At 41.9% G+C, this 24,589-nt stretch overlaps 1 protein-coding gene across 5 annotated transcripts in view; it reads right to left on the bottom strand.

Moving 5' to 3' along the window:
• The window catches only part of CRTAC1 (cartilage acidic protein 1), a 709,809-nt gene that overhangs the window by 550,016 nt on the left and 135,204 nt on the right, over window positions 1–24,589 (bottom strand). For all 5 annotated transcript variants that reach the window (XM_078855610.1, XM_078855612.1, XM_078855611.1 and 2 more), the window contains exon 3: window positions 1,856–2,052. In XM_078855610.1, coding sequence (XP_078711736.1) covers window positions 1,856–2,052 — 197 coding nt within the window. The remainder of the gene's footprint in view (window positions 1–1,855; window positions 2,053–24,589) is intronic.

The following is a 24,589-nucleotide window of genomic DNA, read 5'->3' on the forward strand; positions in this document are numbered from 1 at the left end:
CTTTAGAAAATAATGGAAAATTTACCAATTTTACCTAACGTATTGGTGGAAACGTATGTGCCACCAAACCAAGAGTTAGGCCACTATTACAGCATCGCTATGAAGTCAACTATGATTGTGGTGTCAAAATCAACAAGGTGTGTGTGTAGCCAACCGATTAGCACGGTTGGCAAAGTACAGTGGAAAAGAAGTTCGACATACATACTCCATTTCGATTTATAACAACAATTAGAATTTCTGTTCCACAGTGAAGAAGGCGAGGTGGTTAACGGTCAGAGCATTGAGCCAGCATTTGTGAGGTATGTGATTTGAATCTAGGCAGCAGCTCATTCAACTGGGTTTACATGTTTAATTTGTTTTACATATCATTTGGTAATAATTCTAGGTTTGAGAATTAAAAATATCGATTTTACTGTCATGTGACGAACACCTCTCGAGCAGGGCACGTGGGAAAGGGTAGTGCTCCAAGAGTGGATAAGAGGTCACATATTTCAGAAGCGTTTATATGGCAAGACCTTCCCATGGGTTATTCTTTAAAACAAGTTTTCTGAATGTACATGACTTCAACTTAGGACAAAATGCCAATACACGATATGAAATACAACTTGGGGGAGGGGGGTTGGGGTTTCCACAATAGGAATTGTGTGATGTTATATGAACAATAAATACAAAAACGAAGCTTTGGAGTGGAATACGTGGATGAGTTGAAATTAGATATTTAACTGGGCCTGTTTCTGCATATCCAAGAGATAGCTTTAGTGTTTATTTTGCGAGTCAGGTGGTCATAGTGGAAATGGCCACATGTCGTAGAAAAGTACGGCAAGTCAACAAGCCTATGGACTCGTGCTGTTTTTATCCATGAAATACATTCACAACGGTAATCGTAAACTGGCAATAAAAGATCAGCATTTGTGGCGCTGCCAGCCCCTCATTGATCCCATTCTGTTCCCAAAATCAAAGAGTAAATGTGTCGCTTTGCCGAGACCACTACGATGAGACCACAGAACAACCGGTCTGTGCGTCACATTGTTTCCGCAATGCAACACGCTGCAAGGCTCTTCCACTCGGACTTCCATACTGCAAGCGGACATCGTGAATTACTCATGTGTTAATTAATTACAATATCAATTTATCTACATTAAAATGTGCATGTAGCACTCAGCTGCATTTAAAGTGGTCATAAAACAGTTGAAGAGACCTAAGCTTCTGAATCCCTCTGGTATTAATTAAAAATACATCACGTTCATTTGCGCTGACCTCTGATTAAAAAGTAGCTGGAGATTTCTTCCATTACTATTTATACCAATTTTCAAAAGTTGTCCAAAAGGAAGCCATAGCAAGACAATTCCCCCATTGTTCTATTTTGCGCAGCATGCATTAAATAGGCTCTTGCACTAATTTGTATTAAGAAAACAGTGATAATCTCAACTTGACATTGACCAGTTTAAAATTTAAAATTTTCAGTGTCATTCGTCACAACCAGATTTACAGTGGTGTTCTTTGCTGCAAAAAGAATAAAAACAAGTGTAGGCAATAGCAAATGGGAATATGTGGGTACTTGTCCGTTTTCATATAATTTGTACTGACCATACATGGTGTAGTTATTAATAAAATATCGCAGCACAGACGTGACCTTGACATTTTCTATTGCTGGCATACTTCTTTTAATGACTTTGGAGCCCTTCCACTGAATTCCAACACTCCAGCAGTACCTTTGAATGCGGTCGCACTAAACCACATAAGTGCCACGTAAAGGTCAGGTTCGCTGCTTTTATATTGGCCCGACGCTGAACCCCTGCGGACGCTAAGGTCCAACAAGAGGCTTATACCTCCGGTGATTTAACCCCCGGCTCACCTGAATAGGCATTGTTGGTGTTGAGAAAGTAGATTTCCTCTCGGCCGTCCCCATCAATGTCACAAGCGGCGACACCAATGGCGTTGCCCTGCCGATCTCGCAGGGCGTAAAACGGGGAGCTCTTGTCATCCAGCGCCACATTCTCCAGACGCCCACTTGCGCGGTTGTACTTCAGCACCAGATTGGGCCCATTGTACCTGTGAATGAGACGGATCTGCTCTATTACGTCTTCCAATGAACCGCCATAGTCCACAAAAACCCGCATCTTTACATTAGCACTTGTTTGAAAATAGAACATCGTGCGTTTCAGATTACACAGCAATTACAGTTCATGATGATTTAATTAGTGCTGTGGAAAGGGAAGCAAACAGTCCCTGACTGCCGCATTTAGATAAGCTCCTCCCCCTTCCCCTTAACCAGTATATAAGATCTTGTCTCCTGGATTTCTCTACACTTGATACAGTAAATTTGGCTGTGACGGTCCCACCTGAAGACGGAGACTTGTGTTGCCTCCGAAACGTCGTGATTTAATTGAGTTATTTTCATTTGTTATTTTATTTTATTCTTATTTTATTCTTATTTTTTACCTACGTGACTTTACCCGAAAAAACCTAAGAGTCGGAAGCAAACATCACTGAAACCAACCCTAACCTCTACGTAAAAGTTAAAGAGGCACCAACGCAGCACATTAATTAAGTGGCAATCTAGATTCAGGCAATTTGTGAGATACGAATATTGTGATAATACATTTTCACGAGAAGGTAAGAATTTCTATGTTATATTTGTTTCTGGCCAGACAGTAAATTAGGATTAAACAACGTTACGTAGGTATAAAATAAAATAAATCACGACATTTCGGGCGCAACATAAGCGTCCATCATTATACCTACGTGACTTTACCAAAAGAACCAAAGAGTATGGATTCCTGCAGTCACGAAAGCTTCAAATCAAGATTAAGTAACGTTTTCATTTATATTTCTAGTTTTAGTTGTTGTTACGTAATGCGTGAAAATAACCTCAGTTGTAAGAGTTGCCTCGTTAGCTCTCGGGTATCTCCACAACCTCTTTTCCCCATTGTCGCACGTCTCTGTGACTCTCCCTCTCCCTGGCTGTTAGCCCATCATATCGCCCCGAACCCTCTACTGGGTTTTCCGTTCCTTAAAATTGACCCCGCCAACCCCTCCGTCAGACCTCCTGACCCTGCTTTTGGGAATTTTGACCTCCCACATGAGATATCTATAACTGCCATAAAGCCACACATCCCCATGGTTTGGCCTACTGACTCCAGCATCAAGCCTCTTGACCTCAAGTTCACAGCTCTCCATCTCCCTCCCGATGTGATCTACACTCTTCTGCTTCACCTCGTATCCAATTAGATACTCGGAACTTGGTGTAAGCTTGATACATATTACTCTGTACTTCCCTAACACGGACAGAGAAATCAGCACCCTGGCAAATGCAGGTTTTGTCACGGATTTCACCGATGGGATACCTTGATACACGGTAAAGTGATTCAGGGCTCTATATGACGTTAATAAATGCAAAGCGGGGATATCAGGGAAAGCTATCGTCCACATAATCAGCTGCTGCGATCAATCCACTGCTGGATAATAGCCTCCTCAGTCGGTCACCACCTATAACCTAATTCTAGATTTGAAGTTTTCGTGACTGCAAGGATCCATACTCTTTGGTTCTTTCGGTAAAGTTCCCATCCACTGTTGATAACTTCCCGGGGTGCATCCCTACTTTGGCTGTCACTCCGTCATTAGGCACGACCACCGACCATCACCTCCGTTCTAGTGACGTGTCCTGCCCAAGCCCACGTACCTCTTTAGCAGTGAAAATGTTATCTCGACTCCCAAAATTGTGTATCCACACTGCAAGCCGAATATCAACCAAGCTAGTAACGCAAGGGTTATATCACGGGACCTCGTTTGCCACTACCAAAATATGAGAATAGGTTTTCCCCTTTTTTCTGGCAACAAAACAATGCATATATTATCAGAGTGCGTTTTTTGTTTGCATTCTGACCACAAATATTGTGGTTAATGCACACATGATTCCTTGTTAAAGGTTTCAGTTTGGTGTTTTAACATCTTAACACCTGTTTTGTTGCCAGAAAAAGGGAAAACCTATTCTCGTAAGGGTTATAGTTGATAAAATGGTGCAATAGATATGTTCTGCTACTGTTGTTTGTTACCTTTTGTGATTATAAGCGTTTTAAATCTAATTCATGCCTATATCTAATTTGTTTTAGCAGTTGATGCAGTACAATCTTTTCTTATCTCATCTTATGGTAATTTATATAGCGCCTTGGCCAAAGTGATTTACAGAGAGTTAAAATGTTACATTTAGATGTAATGATGAAGGTGAATAAAATAAATAATAAGCGAACCTGTGATATGAACTTGTGGTGCATGGGAACACAAGGAATTACATTTATGTATATATTTTGTATTTATTTACAGGTAAATTATGTTGCTCATTCATTCCTCGTTTACACATATTGAAATAAACTACCCCACTGGCATGAAATCACTTAGCATTATTATGGTGACCCCAATGAGTTGTCGGTGGCATTAAGGAGGCAATCCCTGGAAACACCACGCCCCCTCGCTAAAGTCTCCAGCCACAATCCACGTGGACTGCAGAAACCGCAAAGCCGCGCCATTTCAGCAGAATGAGCTCCGCATTTGGGGAAAGCAGCCTCACAACAAAATCACTCTCCACCTATTCAGACAAACACATCGCTTCACGTGTTCCATGAATTCCACCGTGTGTACGACGGAAGGGATCCACAGTGAATGGGGGGCCAAGGTGGAGATGCCAGCGTTGTTTACGAAAAAGGCAGTGTACAGCGGTGGGCATGGGGAAGGCAAAGGCGAGCCACTCCATGTTATTTATCACGTCGTCGGTTGTAAAGTGGAAGAAGTTCGGTGACGAATCTCTGCTTGTCTTTGTTATTCTGGGATTTGGCCAGTAATGCAATTATGTCCGCGAGCAAATCCACTATGTATGAGGTTTTCACTTCAAGTATAGGTCAAACCCTGTACATGATGCCAAATTCTAACAGCTTAGAAAAGAGACAGACATGTTTGATATACAAATTAAAAAAATATGTGCATCTTATGATCTAAGTGTTAGAATGCACTGATCATTTATAAACTCAATTATCCTCAAATGTTTATAAGTCAGAATGTGTCATCGGTTCAGTTGAAATTGAATTCAATCGTATTTTTTACAAGAAAAAAAAATCTTAGCAGATAATCAGAATGACTGAGCACGGGGCAGAATGTGACCCAATCAACATCAAATCACATCTTGATTGGATCTTTTTTTACCACGCGGATCGTGCGGAATCTCTCGGGGCTGCATTGGTCATGTTTCTATTCACAAATCAATTCCTTGTTTTTACCATGTCGGGCATGTACAATCTTTAGCGGCTGTAGAGGTCACGATTTGATTAATGAATTTATTCTTTTGTCGTTTTTTACCATTACAGTTCGTTTTAACCTTTGGTGGTTGCAGTGTTTCAATGCAGCACATACTATAAAAGGCAAAGAACCCTTGTACAGTCTCAACAAACTGTAGAAGTACAGTTACCGAGCACCTATGAAGGCCAACATGGCACACAAGGGTGTGGGTGACCAGCACCATGCTCGGCCGCCTTTGTCTCCATAGTAGCGATGTTTACACATTGCACCAGGTGTCCATTTGAGGGTGAGTCGACCAAGGGAAGGCCCAGGACTGCTTCAGATAATTGTCACTGGTGTTGGCCGTAAGCTGGAATTGAATTTAGGTCGGTGGGTTTGTAGTGCAGCACGCTAACCACTACACTACCGCGCCCACAGCACATACTAGATATATACACACACCGAAGAAAAGCGAGTCTCAAACGCAGGATATTATTCATGCGCCATGATCATAAGAATTCAGTTTAATAACTGTTACAGCCCGAGTATATGCACTAGAAACTAGGGATGTCCGCGATAGTCCATCTTATATATACTTAAATGCTGCTGCATGCCATCAGCCCAGAAAGTGTATAGGTTGACATATTATTATTTATTGTATTTATTCCTGTAAACATAAGCTTGTAGTTTACACTATGAGACCTCCTTTACCAGTGGCAAAATATAGTAATAGGTTTTTACCCTTTCAACAAGTACAAAAACTGACACATTTATACAAGGCATCATGTTTGCAATAACCACAACACAAGCAATCAAAATGCAAACAAAAATAACTCTGATGATGATAATGATATGCACTGTCCTTGAAGTTGATTGGTCCACACCCGAGACAGCCTTTTGGCGTCATCTGGTCCGACACCAATGGAGACTAGGCTCTTAGAAAAGCTGTCTCGGGTGTGGACCAATCAACTTCAAGGACAGTGCATATCATTATCATCAGAGTTGTTTCTTTTTGGTTGCATTTTGACTGCTTGTGTTGTGGTTATTGCAAACATGATGCCTTATATAAAGGTATCAGTTTTTGTACCAGTTGAAAGGGTAAAAACCTATTACTATAAGCTTGTAGTATTTGAACAACATTACAATTTTCTGTTGATATCTGTCTTACAGTGTTATTACATTGGAAGTGACATGACCGAATGGGAGCTTGTTGCAGAGGTTCAGTTAGAATCCAGTGGCTGCCCTGGTTATTACTACGGGTGTAATAACCATGAGAGTATGCCTCTTCTGACGTCATTCGCAAGAGCAGGCCATTGTGTGCTGGCGTCAGGGTCTAAATTTGCCAAAATTAAAATATTACACCACAAATTATTCAATTGGGATTACACAAACAGCAATCATCACCTCCTCCTACTGTCAGAGTGCTGAGGTCACTCTTGCAAATGAGACAATACTGAGATCTTGTTTTTTCACCTGATTAAGCAAAATCAGCTTGACATTATTACACAATAATTAGAATACAATTCGAAGCCGTTATTCAAGTTCGGATTGACCTATCTCTGCATTCAGTACATCGGATCTGCAGAATGATCAGGAATCGCAATCTCCCTCCAAATGTGTGCCCCTCATATCAAATAAGTATGCTAATGATGTGAACAAGTGTGGGTTTAGTGTAACATGGGTTGTTTAGATTGCTTCTAGCTTACATGTTATTGTTTATATGGACTCCCAGTGGCACATGCTCTCTGTATCGGTACAATGCACAGTGTGCCATCTCATCAGGTTGCAAAACATCAATGGACAACCCAGAAAGGTTTTTAGGCAGCTATTGTGTTTTCCCATCTGCAGCACGGTCAACTGTGTGCGTGAGTCAATTACGTTTATGTGGGTACAGTGAGAGAAAAACTTAGAAAAATGAATGAGAAGGGAGGAGCTTGTGGAGTGAGTTATATAGGAGAAAGCAGATGGTGGTAAACTTGAGGTTAACAAATGAGCAGTGGCACCAACAGATGTGGAATACTGTATTCCTGGCTTGATCACATCATGGGAGGACAGAGATATATAAACAGTGGGGAAGTCTATCGCAGTTTTTTTGGTGTGGAAGGGACTCGAATAACAATCATGTGACGATGAAAATAAAATTGTGACTGAAGGTAATGTGGAGAGACAAGCGAATGAAAGGGTGCTATTTTGGAATTTATAAAATGTGAACGTGGAGAAAAAGTTTAGAGTGGAGGTTAAGAGAAGAGCGACTGACACGGGCGATAACTCGCACGCCGAACTCAATTGGATAAGTGAGAGGGAAAGGGCAAAAGGATCAATGGGTGGCAGAGGCAATGACGGGGAAGACAAAAGAGCAAAGAAATCGTGAGGGTGTAAACACTAAAGGTGGACAAATGGACAGAAAGTTGAAGTGAAGATAATTTTTGGTGCATGTCTTCCCACTTCCTATGTATTTTGAACTTCTTTCCTACCGTACGTAACCAACCGTGCCATTCGGAGGTATGGTTTATTTGGTCTAACCGCGGCGGTGCGCCACATATTTATAACAGGATCTGCGATACGGTGGCCAATTAAACGCAAAACTATTGGATTTCTGCGCTCCATACATGGGTAGAAATAATGAATTCAAGGCTTTCGTCAATCTGTTGCAGGATGACTGCCTCACAACACCTTTCAATCACGTGGGCTGTTTGAACGGAGGCCCAGGATTGGGTTAGCTAACATTCACCACTGATGGTAGCCATACAGAAGCTAAAAATCAAACTTGTGTCACCAGGTTCTGTACAGCACAGTGTGCTAACCACTGCTCCCCCTCCCCAACTGTGTATATATACTGTAATGTAATTTGTAATTTAAATTAACTGTAAAGTTATTAAGTCGCATAACCTTAATATATGTTTTGTTTTAAAATAATTCAATATACAAAAGCAGATTGAGTAACTGATATAAAATAACATGTAATTAAGTTCTCAAGTTACAAATTATAGCAAGAGTACTACATTTTAATTGGCATTTTAGGCTTGCTTTGCAGGATTAACATTTCACTGATCAAGTGTGGCTGACACATTTGGCGCTCTTAGTGAATTGTGGCAGAAAGCAACATACAGATTTTATTCTTAAGCAATCTATCTTGTATGAATAGATGACCAATAGCTAGGCCCATAACCGAAATCACGCCATTTTCTTCACATGGCTGGCACATTGATTATTTTGTAATTTATTGCAACAATCTATATTGACTGTTTTCTTGATTAACAAATTAATCATGTAAATGTATATTTTTTCTGAGGCAGAAATTACTTTCTGTCACATCTACCGGGAGTGCTTCTGCTGACGCAAGTCAACACCCGAGAACCCTGCGCAATTCTGCTTGACCCAATATTTTGCCCACGCTTTGCTCGATACCATTTTTGCATAAACCACATGCACAAGTAAGTCTGTAGAATTGTATTTTAGTCACCCTAAGCCAGATAATTAAAAAAAAATTGCTTACAGCTGCATTTTTAAAAGCTGTTATGAAATTGCTTAACAATGTACTATTATGGTGTCTCAATGAGAGTTTACATAATTCTGTACTCTTAAGTTAGTGCAACTTGAGTATACTGTACACGGTGTAGTCACTGCAGTGGATGGGACGTGACATAATCGCTGTGCAATGGGCCCTTTCCTCCCTAGATTTCTTCCACGAGATGGCAGATGTATCACATGATCAAAGATGGCAGCACAGAGGTGGCTGGGTGGCTCAGAGGTAGTATTGATGGCAGAGGCAGCACCTCTGAGATCTTGGGTTGAAAGCCGGGCAGCCACTGTTAATGGAAATAGGTTTTCAATTGTCCCTTAGTCCCAATCCTATTAAAACAATGTTTTACTCAATGTTGGTATATTTTAGCTCAGAGAATGAAAATATGATTTGAATGTCATGCGATAGCAGAGTGTGTGGGAAAGTGCACCTTCCATTGAGTAAAGATAAACATTTCACTTTAATATTTTTGTTACAAGGTTGGTGAAAATATCTTGTCAAGTTGTCCAAGACCGTGAGACACTGACAGCACCGGTAGCCCTTAAACAACTGCAGCGTTTGAAAAAATCAGCAAGCTCTAATTTTTTTCCTCCGAAGTAGTAATGACAGGTAAAATTTATTATATCAATGATTCAGTTGGGACCATGTTGCGTCTTCATTTTAGATAAAATGTACCTGTCTTTACACTCTCAAGATGGAATAAGGAACGGCTGGCTGCTGCTCTTCTAAAGTGCAGTTGTGCAAGGACATCACCTCTTTGACAATGTGAAACATCTGTCATGTAAATAGAAAAATATGGAAAGAATACTATTTCACACGAATACCTGGTCATGCCGCATTCACTTTGCAAAATGTCACTTACATGTTAATTACCCATCAGACATTCTGCAATCCAATAAGCCACTGTAATTATTTAACATTGCATAATAAAAATGCTTAGTTTTCGTTTAGAGCGTAAAAAAACATTATATCTAGATAAAGCAGTGAATCATGTGTAGTGTGTTATACACAAAGTCTCACACACTGTAGTTGGAGGCAATACTTTTAATAAACACAACCCTAACAAAAGATTAAAATCAAGATTAAAATCAAGATAGATACAACCCTAACAACTCGGGTTATATAGCTAGGCGTCTATGTGTTCGCTATGTGTGTGGGCGTTAGTGTAGCGAACGGGCTAGTCAGCACACACGCTGTCTGACCCACGACACGATATCAGGCTACACTCAACCGACGAACGAGGAACGACGAGCGAAGACGAAGAGACACAGGACTCCAGGCTGATCCCCACAACGGACCCCGCTTTATTTCCCTGGGCGCGGGCTCGCCCCGCCCACGACCACGCCCCCTGCTGTATCAAGTCAGGAGCCCACGGCTCCCAGTCACGTGTCCCTTCATTGTCCGGCGCTCAGCAGCACATGTGAAATCGTGGCTGGCGCTATCCATAGAGTGACAAATATTTCAAGTCACTGCACATGCATGAAGCATCTGCTGCGCAACTTTATTTTTTGTAAAGTGATGAGATTCTGCCGACGAAATAACAAACTCACCAGGATATGTGAACGCAGCAAGTACAGAACCACCAAGCACCTGCCTCGTGCTCGTGTGCCATATTGATGTCCTCTCTCTGTGTGTATAGATCAGCAACTGTCTCTAAAAAATCCACCCGCGACACTAAGCAAGTGAAAAAAGTGCCCCACACTCTTAACACATGTATCTACGCTCTCACACCACGTGTCTCCACATACCTACAATAATACCACGCTCTTCGTATGTTTAAAAATGCTTTGATGAAGTCTAAGCATTGAATCCATGAGTTGACCATTCTGCTCATCATACATTGGTTAAGTATATGTACCTGTATCTTGAACTTTTTTCGCATCGTACGTAGCCAGCCGTGATAATACTTATACGTAGATAGCCAGCAAGAATTCGTATTACATTAAATGTTAAGGTTACAGTTACATTTTGAGTTATACATTGTGATTCGCAGGATGGCATCTGAGCAATTTCCACCTGGTAGCAAAAGCTGCGTTGTGGAAATAAATAGAAATGTTCATTAATGTACCACACCAATTTTATTTGAAATGCTATTTCATGTTCTACCCTTAAATAATGATTTAATGGACAGGTCTATTTATAGTATTACGTGTGCAGGACAGAAATGTGAATTAGAAAGGTAATTTTTACTTTGTAGCGAATTTAACACAATTATTACATTCTTGTTCAACCCCGCGTCAATGGAACATGCCACATTATAAGTGAGGGTGCACGTACAGGAATGTCTCTCTCAAAGTCTGCCTCTCACTATCCGATCATCTGCAATGTTGCTTCGACGTGTGCCGGTGTTTGTATCTCACGTGTTTATCCAGTAGCTCCGTCAGTAAACGCATACGTAAAGGTACCAGCAGCTTAATTAAAAACAACATCTCAAGTTCATTTTAAATAACTGCCTGCTATTGTTATCAAGTAAAACTACAGTAAACTGCTCATATGAATTAACCTGTATCTCAACGTGTGTGTGTGTTTCATTACGTTTGTCTCGTCTTTCAAAAAATGCTTTCCTCAGGATCTGCCTCGATTTGGATTTGAGAGAAATCTGTGCGCTTTTGAGGTATTCGCCTAAGGGAATTTCAAATGGCTCTTTCCTGTCACGTGACCTGAACGCTACCTCCACAGTGGCATCATCATTCGACGAATCTCCAATGTGGGAAGAAGGCCCCCACAGGCAGCCACCCATCCCCTCATGCTCCTGTGATGCAACAACCCATCTGCCACCTAGCACATTAAATATTTTTTTTGTTTTAGAAAAAACAATTCCAAGTGTCTGCTCCCAAAAACATTGGTGGAATAGGTAGAGATTTTGAAAATGTTCCAAAATACGCAGAGATTAGCATTGTGAAAAAAGTGTATTGATTTTGTTTCCATCCGGTTGAAAGGCATAGGTCGGACAGAGTTCGGCCTCAATGCTACAGGCCTCTGGTTTCTTGCAGACAGAATGAGTTCTCACTTTTTCCTCATAAGTTCTGCGACAGACTCGCTGACTGCAAGACAAATGAACTATCTTACACCATCCGCCATTATCTATCCACTGCTGAATGAAGCTCTCTTCATGCCATCACTCATACCGTCACAGTGCTGCGATGACACCTTCTGTCGTATACGCGAACACCAACTGATCTGATCGCTCCATCTCTGCGATGGTCGTCCTCTCGGGCATATTCTCTCCTTTGGCTGCTAGTCCGCCACCAGAGTTGTCCATCATTCATACAATCTTACAGCAATGGATCCTGCCTAGAGCCACTAATTTTCCTCAACAGTGAATGTCTGAATTACACTTGTGAATTACACATTGGTAATTATTTATGCACTCGATTTAGCTTTTATTTTACTTTGTTGTCATTATCCATGTTCCTGATGTAAATGGCATTGCCGGTAATATACAATGACTGTTCAAACACATTATTACGTTAATTTAGAAAATTGGAATACGATTATCATGGGCATTTTTCGTAACATATCGCAGTATTCGCAAAACTGCGGGTAAGCACGGACTTGCCTGGAATTGATTATAAATTCATCCCATCGGCCGTGTAAAAAATGCATGAACAAAACGCGGAAAACACAATCTTGCCCTTGGCAGCGCATATATCATCGCGAGTACGAGGATTTTCGGTGTGTCATGGTAAGTAAAGCACTGGGACCTGCTGCTCACAGCGCGGGACACACGTCGCACTCGGGCTCGTGTGGTGTGACGCGCTAGTGTGAACCTCGTGCCCAAAGCTCATTCGCATGGGCCCTGGACATCAACGGCGGCTGTCACAGCCGAGACAATCGCCTTCCACGAGGTTAATTTGTACGTGGAACTGAATGGATTACAACACGAATTGCCAGTGAGTCGGCTGTGACGTGCTCAAACCAACCTAACACTCCCTCACGTGCAAAGTGTGTCGTGGTCTTATATCTTCTTCAGTTATCTCCATATATGTCCCCCCTATGTCTCTCTCAGTGTCTGCATCGGTTTGCATGTTTGTCTCCTCGTGTTCAGCATGTTTGTCAGATTGTCTGTGTATGTCTCTGTGTGTATCTGGTTTCCAGAGGCAGACTGCTACTACTGCTGTGAGTCCCATTTGTTAAAATTTTACTTAATAGGGACCCAAGACAAGAGGGCCACAATGCAGTTGGTTGGGAACTGCTGATGGTTTTTAAATAGTACATTAGGCCGAGTGCTGTTTGTACATTTGTGTTATTTTAAACTCTGTATTACTTCTCTTGTTTTGTCCCTGTCCGTCACTGTCAATTGACCACAGAATGTTCTGCCTTTAGTGTATATGTTGTCTCTCTGTGGCCCATTGAATATTTCTGTTTCATAATAAATAAATATATCTGTTCACATCACTGTGACTCAATGCATTTCTCCGTATCCACAATGCATCTCTTTCAATGTTTCTGAATAACGCTGTACATACAGTGAGGGAAAAAAGTATTTGATCCCCTGCTGATTTTGTACGTTTGCCCACTGACAAAGAAATGATCAGTCTATAATTTTAATGGTAGGTTTATTTGAACAGTGAGAGACAGAATAACACAAAATCCCAAAAAACGCATGTCAAAAATGTTATAAATTGATTAGCATTTTAATGAGGGAAATAAGTATTTGACCCCTCTGCAAAACATGACTTAGTATATTCTTAGGTTTTTTCGGTAAAGTCACGTGACTTTACCGAAAAAAAAAACCTAAGAATATGATTCCTTGCAGTCACGAAAGCTTCAAATCTAGAATTCATGACTTAGTACTTGGTGGCAAAACCCTTGTTGGCAATCACAGAGGTCAGACGTTTCTTGTAGTTGGCCACCAGGTTTGCACACATCTCAGGAGGGATTTTGTCCCACTCCTCGTTGCAGATCTTCTCCAAATCATTAAGGTTTCGAGGCTGACGTTTGGCAACTCGAACTTTCAGCTCCCTCCACAGATTTTCTATGGGATTAAGGTCTGGAGACTGGCTAGGTCACTCCAGGACCTTAATGTGCTTCTTCTTGAGCCACTCCTTTGTTGCCTTGGCCGTGTGTTTTGGGTCATTGTCATGCTGGAATACCCATCCACGACCCATTTTCAATACCCTGGCTGAGGGAAAAGAGGTTCTTACCCAAGATTTTAACGGTACATGGCCCCGTCCATCGTCCATTTGATGCGGTGAAGTTGACCTGTCCCCTTAGCAGAAAAACACCCCCAAAGCATAATGTTTCCACCTCCATGTTTGACGGTGGGGATGGTGTTCTTGGGATCATAGGCAGCATTCCTCCTCCAAACACGGCGAGTTGAGTTGATGCCAAAGAGCTCCATTTTGGTCTCATCTGACCACAACACTTTCACCCAGTTGTCCTCTGAATCATTCAGATGTTCATTGGCAAACTTCAGACGGGCATGTATATGTGCTTTCTTGAGCAGGGGGACCTTGCGGGCGCTGCAGGATTTCAGTCCTTCACGGCGTAGTGGGTTACCAACTGTTTTCTTGATGACTATGGTCCCAGCTGCCTTGAGATAATTGACAAGATCCTCCCGTGTAGTTCTGGGCTGATTCCTCACCGTTCTCATGATCATTGCAACTCCACGAGGTGAGATCTTGCATGGAGCCCCAGGCCGAGGGAGATTGATAGTTCTTTTGTGTTTCTTCCATTTGCGAATAATCGCACTCCCTTTAAGAGTGTGCTCCTAATCTCAGCTCGTTACCTGTATAAAAGACACCTGGGAGCCAGAAATCTTTCTGATTGAGAGGGGGTCAAATACTTATTTCCCTCATTAAAATGCAAATCAATTTATAACATTTTTGACATACGTTTTTCTGGATTTTGTTGTTGTTATTCTGTCTCTCATTGTTCAAATAAACCTACCATTAAAATTATAGAATGATCATTTCTTTGTCAGTGGGCAAACGTACAAAATCAGCAGGGGATCAAATACTTTTTCCCTCACTGTACATCCCCACATATCACTTTATCTTTGCGTTCCTTTGCTTATTTCCATGTCAAAGTGTCTTTCCCATTGTGCGTGTATGCTCATGTCTCTGCCCTGTCTTTTCTCCCTTCACATCCCATAACTTAATGACCTAACTCCTTGTCCAAACGTCGTGAGACCTGACCTTGGCTAAAGATTTTTAGAAGTGTTAACGGATGGATTTGCAAGGAACCGTTTCCGTAATAATTGGATGTATTGTATACAATGAAAAGACGATGTAGACACTGTCGCGGAAACTAGAAAAAAAATCAAATAACTTTTGTATTTTACAATTTTTTGAATAATTAACAAAATGTGCAGCTTCATTAAATTATTAAGTCTCACCTGTACTAATTAACCAGAGGCCGTTCGTGCAACTTCTAAAGTATATAATTAAGGAGAGAGAAAGGCACTTTTGCACTTGTAATGTGGCTAAAACTCCAAGCCTATGACATCTGTGTTGACATTACAGGTCATAGTAGATATAACTGCGATGGTGGAGGGTTATAGTTAAACATTCACATCATACCGACACTATCGAACCCAAAATAAACTAATTATGAATCAGAATGTACTGTATGTTCTTTGCTTATAACTCAAGAGCCAAATGTATCGCGACGATCGGGTAAAATTTCTGGAGGGAAAAAATACCCTTTCCAAAATGCAAGTTGGATTGTTGAGATGTGTGACCTAACATTCCAAGAAAATCGTTCTTGAAAAAAACCGTAATACACACCTACATAAGGTACAGATACATATATACAACGTCATAGTTTTAACTGTCACAGCACGCTACTCATAATTGCATGCCTCTGTTTTCACACTTGCCAATTCACTTCCCATCAGGGGTGCTGAGAGTAGTGCTGCATTCTTGACTAATTGACTGGAAAAGTGCAGATTTTGTAGACAATTGATTTTTATAGACCACTAGTCTCAACTAGGTGGATAAGTCCTGCAGCCAAATTCACATCGATGAAGCCCACTCATTTGCATGGTCTGCAAGTGAGGGTTCCACAAGTCCATTACAATAGGAACCATCACCCGTAGCAAGCGACATTCCTGTAAAATGTTGCCATGTCTAAGCTGAACCACAATTGGTATCTCGCGCATTGTTAAGCCATTGCCACACACAGCGGTTGCAAACAACCTAGCTGAGCGTCTGCGTTATTCTGTTCTCCGATCTCAGCCAGCTCAGGCGATAATAATTGCATCGAGCAGTGAGTTTTGTGCAAGAGATTCAGGGTTTGAGGCAAGTGGGAAGGACATACCAATACTTGACCCATAATTAAAAAGTAGTGTATATTCTAAAGAAAAAAGAACAATTATACGTAACTTAGGAAAGTACATACTACTGTAATAATAATTAATGCGTAGATTAAGTTGTTTAAAGAATAATTCATAACCATTCAAAAAAGTATTTAAAGTACATCAGTAAAAATTCGGACCCAATAACTTTGCACCTGTTATATTAAACAGGAATGTAGCGATGTCAGCGCTATGCCCCTGTGCGTGTGGCTTCTTTGTGCTCGAGGAGAGCCGCTCCTCTGGGCCACCATACGATCGCGTGACAGAGACCCTGCTCGGCTTGTGTTCCTCACGGTGGTAAAACAACTTTCTTCAGAGGTCATGCGATTTTGTGACTTTCAGGGCCAGTGAATCAGTTTACTTGGGACGAATGCAAGGAAGAGAGTGGCGAGTTCTCTGCGACTTGAAATCGGTGTAACATTCATTGTCATCGGTGACCTTAATTTTAGGACATAATCAATTTGAATGAATAGCTTATCTTACCTATAAAAGGCATTTTTGTCTGTCTGTCTGCGTGTGTGTGTTCGCACACTTGCAAAGGATTTGGCTCTCAAACGGTAGGGTTTAGGTTTAAAAAAAATAGCCAGGTACCACGCATTAAGCCCCGTGGTGAGCACGCGCTATTCCTTTTTCCCATCTCTAAACTTTAAAGTAGTTAAATTAGCGATTTAGTGCGGGTATATTGATTTATTTATTATGCACGCTCGACCATACACAATGTTTTCCAGGTTGAGGGATTTCCCCTCCCCCAGGACCTCACAGAATGCTCAGCAAATCTGCAAACCTGTTTCTATTAATTTTAACCTATCTATGTGACTTTACCGAAAGACCCAGAGAATATGAATTCCTGCAGTCACGAAAGCTTTAAGTCAAGATTTCACCGCCTGTACGGGGAGGGTTTACACTTAACTATAAGATCTTTCAACAAACTTCGAGACAGGAAGTCTGATCTGATCGAGACACTCACATTTCTGAAAATATGCCGCGACTCTAAGGTAATACGGATCTCCTTTACACTGACATCTGCTGCTTTCACATAACATAGCCACCGCCGCGCGCTCGCCATGGAGGCCGCTCTCCGATCTTACATTAACATGCTAATTTCTCACATTAACATCACTAGCCCCGCCCACTTAGTTTATGACCCTTGGGCTACACCCATTTTAAACCTTTAAAACAGTCTGCCTTCAGCAGCTTTCCCCCTCTTATTTCCTCCTTCTGACGATGGCTTGTGTTGTGATCGAAATGTCCTAGTTTGTTGTTTATTAAATTTGTATTAATTTTAACCTATCTACGTGACTTTACCAAAAGACCCAAAGAATACTGTGTCTGGGGGTCGGAGATTGGATGGCCGTGCTTTCCCCGAATTATGGTAATAGGTGTGGCGCTGCAGGTTACTATTTTGATGGAGTTAAATAGCGATATGTGATCGGGGGCATTGAGGCACACTCCATCTCCTCAGAAACCAGCGACCACCACCCATCCTTGCAGTGCCTCACGGCTCTCCGAACCTCCGAGTAAAGGCTGCGGTAAGCCTCCTCATTGTCTGACGTGGGATGCTGTAGACTATGAGAGGGGGCCTGTCGCTTTTTCTCAGCAAGCCTGAACACCTCCTCTGTCAGCCAGGGTCTCCGGGGAGGTCTGAACCATGTACCCAAAGCAGCCATTGCAGCTGCATGAGCCACAGTCCTAAACCTTGCCCATTTCTCCATCTGTAACTCACTGCCCGCGTATATACAAACAAAGATTTAAAAAAACCCAACGAGAGTCTTGCACGCAGTGGTAAATGGTGTTAATATTTTGAGAAAACTTTGGACAATGTTCAGCACTCTGAACATGGTGGCCTGAGATTAATTCCTAGCTAGTGCTAACATCGAGGGCAAGAAGTGTCTGAACCGATATTGGGCCTCTGCTAGATCATCAGAGCCTTAAGTGAGGACCCGATGTCATGTGCAAACAACTAGTGCACAGTGAAAGAAAAGTCAAAATCCTCCAACAAGAATAAGGCTTGACAGGTCACCAACATCTCTCAGCACTCTCTTCACTGACCACGTCCACAAACATCTATTGATGTGATTTCACCAGTGGCAGAACGTTTTCGGAATTGCTTGGCTCCGACAGCTCCACCTGAACTTCACCCACTTAAGAGTCCTTTCCAAGTGCAGAACGAGGTGCAGTGAAATACATTCCACCAGTGGAAGAATGGCACCTTCAGGACTTGAAAAATGCAGAATAGGGCTATGTTCACACACCCGCGGGTGCCATTCCACTCAAAACCAAGACGAAATGGCATGGATTTGGCCCAGCACAAATATACTGGCGCATACTGAAGAAGCATGCTCACCTTAAACAGTCCCACAAGTTCTCCTGTCACCATAACTACACCGCCACTTTGAATAACCCCACTCTTTATTTTAACTACTATTATCTCATGTACAATTTTAGAATTGTTGTTTAATAAAATAGCCAGGTACCACGCCGTAAGCCCCGTGGTGAGCACGCGCTATTCCTTTTTTCCCAATGCAATAAAAATACACAAAACGCTCAGATAAATTATTCGCAGTGTGATGTCCTCTTCACCCCCCCCCCCACCCCGATATGTGCAGTTACTACTATACAGTCGGTAGATGCTACCACTATAGGCCATATATATTACTGCAGAGCAGGCAGGGGAATCGTGGCTGGGGGGGGGGGTAGCAGCCCAGCCCCAGCCTGCCAAGGTGCCACCTCGGCTGGCTTGGCAATTTAGGCGAGGCCGGGGGCTCTGTGTCTATGTCCTTGTGTGCGTGTGAGTCCATGTACATGTCTGCGATGATGTTTGTGTGTGTGTACGTCCATGTGTGTGTGTGTGCACATAAGTCCATATGTGTGTATCTGCAAGTCAATGTGTGTGTGCGTGAGTCGACATGTGTGTGTCAGTCGATGTGTGTATGATAGTCAATGTGTGTGCGTGGTGTGTGTAGACAACTAATATAAAAAAATTATATTTGTTAATTTAAAAACAATAATGTGTCTAAGTCCAGGTGTGCATGTGAGTCGATGTGCCTGTGTGTGTGAGTCGATGTGCCTGTGTGTGTGAGTCGATGTGCCTGTGTGTGTGAGTCGATGTGTGTGTGGGTCGATGTGTGTGTGTGAGAGTCGATGTGTGTGTGTGTGAGTCGATGTGTGTGTGTGAGTCAATATGTGTGTGTTAGTGGATGTGTGTGTAAGTCCACATGTGTGTTTGTGTGTGGGTCGATGTGTGTGTGTAAGTTCATGTGTGTGTGTGTGAGTCCATTAGTGTGTGTGCGCATCGATGTGTGTATGTGGGGCGATGCGTGTGTGTGGGGCGATGTGTGTGTGTGAGAGTCGATGTGTGTGTGTGTGAGTCGATGTGTGTGTGAGTCATATATGTATGTGTTAGTCGATGTGAGTGTATAAGTCCACATGTGTGTGTGTGTGAGTCGGTGTGTGTGGGTTGATGTGTGTAAGTCCATGTGTGTGTGTGTGTAAGTCGAGGTGTGCATGGGTCCATGTGTGTGTGTGCAAGTCCATGTGTGTGTGTCTTAGTCGATATGTGTGTGTTTGTAAGTCCATGTGTGTGTGTGTAGTTCGATATGTGTGTGAGTTTATGTATGTGTGAGTCGATGTGTGTGTGTAACTCCATGTGTGTGTGTCTAAAGTCGATGTCTGTGTGTGTGAGTCCATGGGTATGTGTGTGTATGTGTAAGTCGATGTGTTTATATGTGTGTGGGTCGATGTCTGTGTGTAAGTCGATGTGTGTGTCTGTCTCTTTCGCCCGGGCAACGCCGGGTACTTCCCGCTAGTATTTTATATAATTTTACTTTTATGTCAGATCAAGTATTTAGCAAATTTAATTGAATGTTATTTCCGTTATCCACAACAATGGCCTGGAAGTCGTCTGGCCCTGCTAGGAGTCCGCGATTAACGTGGCCACTAGGATCCATGTGCAATACTGTCAAAGGAGACCACACTGCACATTAGCACAGGTCCGCGGATGGAAAATAGTGTGCCAATACGCAATTACCATTTTGGCAGCTTTTCACTGCTGTCAGTTTTAAAATAAAATTTCTGGGAACATTATTATGCTGTAATGGCTCTTGCTCTTCCCACTACTTTACTATCATTACTTGCTTTTTACTTCCATTAGCCTTTCCTCCAATAACATTATTTAATTTGCTTGATTGACATGGAATAAGAGTGCTTTTTTAACAATTCGCTTACATAGTTAAAAGGCAGCGTTTGCATCAAGGGTGCAAATGGAAAAATAAAATGGGTGTTAAAGCCCGATGTAAATTAAGCATCAGAGACAGCCACTTAGCCGGTAGAAGCTGAGGAGCAGATGTGAGAAGGTCCACTCCCATCATGTGGCACCATGCCATCTTATGCGCCATTCCCGCTGACTCGGCCTCGTTAGTCTCTGCAACCTGTCTGCTTTTTTGTGAACCCCACTGGCAACGAGAAAGATATCCTATGGACATATCACACAAGTGCCGGTTGCATTCCACCCAGGTAAACCTATCGGCAAACCGATGGCGGCCAAAGCAAATGTACAACAACATTTAATAAAAGCCGCTGCAGACGGTATTGCATCATTATAGATTTAAAAGAGAAAACAAGTTAAAATAGGTTTGCGTGGAATTGAGGCTGGGCTCCCCAAGCGCCAAGCACAGTTTAGACACAGACCTCTCAGGTGATCCATTCCTGCTAAGTCACGCTCAAGAGGTTAGCACGGCAAAAGCCGTTGATGCCTCCACACATCACCAGCCCTTCCTCCTCCTGCTGATTCCTGCAGTTGTTGCAAAGTTGACACCTGACCTTCAAAGTTTCCTCTCAGCCTCCTCCGCTGTCTGGCGCGAGATCATCCCCTTAGTCACCAACCTCTGGGTGCCACCACTTCAACGATTGTCTGTGTAACCCGCTCTCTTCCACCCTGCACACGTGTCCCACCCATCACAACCTCCTGTTCCTGACTACATTCACAATACTTTCCTGCCTCGTTCTATTCCAAACTTAAAAATTGCTTTACTTTACGTTCCCATGGAATACCCGGCATTTATCAGCTTGCAGATAGTGTACTCTATAATAAAATTCAAAAAGCCTTTTGCCATTTTCATTGTTAAAGCCTGGGCTCTATGACCCACAGAGTGACAGACATCACTCGTGTCTCAAAAAGCTATCTCAATGCAAAGGTTGACCTCTCTAATCTTTAAAAGTGGTTTATGTAGTTCATTAAAAACCTGCCATGCTAATGCAAGGCGTCTCCTGGCCTCCATCGTACAATCCCATGCATAATGCACAGTTCTAGGTAAATACGGCCCTCTGCTTCCTCCACATTCGCACTAGCTTGTGAAACCATTGCCAAAGGTGAAAATTCCCCCTAACTGCTACCACTGTTATCAACTTCATTTTTGGAAAGAACATTTCAGATCCGCTGTCCAGCGTCAGGTATAAATGACCCATTGTAATTCCTGGACATTCTGCTATCTCTACCCTATCTATTATTTCAGTGAACACAAAGTCCAGCACCACATTCAACCAAGCAGGAGGCAAAATACATTGAGGAGCCTCTTATCCACAACGATGTGGGTAGAGCCAATCTCATGTATGCAAAATTGCAAATACAAAAGTGGAATATTCATTACATTATCCATTAGGATAATCTTCTCATTTTAAATCCATTATTGCTAAGAGCATTGATTTGCCGCTGCCCCTCAAATACATAATTATATATATATAAAACAACAGACTTCCAGTTATTCCTTTGCATTCTCAGTTATCAGAAGCATAACACAATGCAATGGATATCTTGAATGGATTTACGCAAATTGCTAAACATTGAGTTTTACTCTGCGCACTCAACAACTTAGCAATAGGTTGGCCTTAAACATCAACCGTTACACCAGGACGTACAAGTATGTGTGTGAAGCTGGGGCATTGCAAACGTTGGGCATGACCTCCCTAAAATGTACAAATGTGTGTGCACACTCCAGGGAGTAATGTTGAATCCTAAAATCCGTAACCCTCACTCTTGCCGTTTGCATGGCACTATGGACTCTTTAACTTCCACGCACTATAACAAGGGATAATGATCACAATGGATGTCACCCATCAGCAACATAGTGTTCATCTTCATTAACGCCATCATTCATCAATACTAATACCAGATATAAAGATGGCAGTGGTGGCAATGACTGATAACGATCATCAGCAGTTCAATATTTTACTCAGACACATAGTGGACCTCCACTATATACGTGGATATCATTAGATTACAGAACGCATCAGGGTACAAAATATGAAATAAACCCTGCTTTAAATTCAAAGATTCTGAGCTCTATGAGAAAAATACGAATTGGCAACGAATCAAGAAAGACAGTAGGATGCATGCTGTATATAATGTCACACTTTCCGATGATGTGTGCGAGAGAGAGCTGTAGCATAGCAGTTAGCGTGCTGTGCTGCGCCACGAAACCAACCACCCGAGTTCGATTCCCGCTCACGGCCACCAACACCAGTGAAGATTTTCTGAAACGGTACTGGGCTTCCCCTAGGTCGACTCAGCCTAAAATTAGTAACTGGTGGAGTGTGTAAATATTGCCACAAGGGATATAAAGGTGGCTCGGCATGGTGCTGGCTACCCACCCCCTCGTGTGCGTGTTGGCCTTCATAGGTGCTCGCTAACAGCACTTGCCCAAACAACCTGTTAAGGGGGATCTTTGCCTTTTTTGAGAGAGAAAGCACAAGCACGCGCTCCTACCACTATGGTCTGTGAAACTCTTTCTACCAAGCTGGAACTCATTTTCCACCTGGTGGAAACTTTCAGTTGAGCTGTAGAGCATGAAATATGTTTTGCTTTACTTCATTCACTAGGAAATCATTGTGACCACCAAATGGCTTCACAAAATAATCCCTGCCTCTGCCATTCATTCATGGCTGTCTTGACAATTGGTATGAAACAGGCATAGATAATTTAATCGGCAACAACATTTGCAACGAGATTATCACATTGTTTTTGCAACCAGGTGAGACCTCAACGACATTAAAGATTTTGTCGGGAAATGGGGATAATTATTTTTGCGGTGAAGCATTGTCATTTTTAAATGTATAGGTCTCTTGTTAAAATGGCCTTTGGCACAAGCACACAAGAGGTCTAGGCTCATGTATGAGGTCACAAGCTTCTCAATGTCCATGTCAAAGGCGAAGAGCTGCTTTAGTAATAATAAGCAGTGCATTTTCAACCCAAAAACAAACTTAGTGGCAAGCACATTACAAATCAATCAGAGAAATGTCCATGACTTGAAACGAATCGATAGAGAAAAGCAACATTACAGGTTTACGTTTTATCTACAATGACGGTTTAAAAACCACACGTTAAAGGATCCAAAATGAGCAGGTTCGTGAAAGACCACATTTGGCAAAAAATAGCCTCTGGTACATTTCCCAAACTATTTGTGCATCAGTTCAATTTAATTCAAACACATTTCATGTCTCTACTTCACTAACCTTCACATTAAAACATTAGTCTGATTTCAAGTAACATGTATTTAAAAAAGTCCTAATAATGTGTGGAGAAATTTTTTTTATTTATAAAAAAATGTATCTGGTCAACTCCAATTTATATTAACCTGAAGATCAGGCATCATTGGTACAGAGTCAATTCATCAAGCTATGTTCGTGCACCTTAAAGCCCCTAAAATGTATGATTAAATTGATTTTTTTTCATGTAATTAGATTGTGGGTTTGTTTTACACATTATTAGATGGCTATGTAGCATATTCTCTGTGCTGGGGCTGTGGTTAGATCGCTTTACTCGTAATTTGAAGTTTGTGTACACATCCTGGCCAGCTGTCAACTTAGCCTGTGTTGCTCACTAATTGAGCACCACATGGTACGTCAGCAGTGTTCATCATGTTGATACACTGGTCTCCACACTGCGAATGTGGAGTTTTCATCACCGGGTCACAGCTGTGAAGGGAAAGGAGTTCTACCCCCTTGTTTGCGTAGGGAGACACCTGGATTCGTTTGATTAACATAATGGCCAGAACATTCACCATTAAGCACTGTCAACTTCTTACAGGAAAGTGGATATTAAATTGCCTGCTGCATTATTTAGTTGACTTACGACTCTATGTGCCAGTGACCAAATGCATGTTTTTAATTTATTGAGAAAGAAAAAAAATTCCCTCCTATTATTATGGCTACCCAAGCATATCTTCTAAGAGAAATTATGAACAGCAATGGACTATCGCAGGATCTATTTCTTATAATGACCACTGAATTGATTTCAAAACCAGGAATATGGCCAAATGTTCAAATGACCTATAACTGCACTGTATGAGACAAGAGCTGCTAACTACAGGGGATATTTCACTTGCTTTGCAGCTCTATTAGAGTCTTGCTACATTAAGCACTGTAATATATAATTCTTTTAGGACAATGCCTTTGTGTTATACAGCAGGCAATTTTTGTACTTTAAATTACATACACGAGAATGA

The sequence above is a fragment of the Lampetra fluviatilis genome, chromosome 4 (genome assembly GCF_964198595.1).
Source record: "Lampetra fluviatilis chromosome 4, kcLamFluv1.1, whole genome shotgun sequence".
NCBI lineage: Eukaryota > Metazoa > Chordata > Hyperoartia > Petromyzontiformes > Petromyzontidae > Lampetra > Lampetra fluviatilis.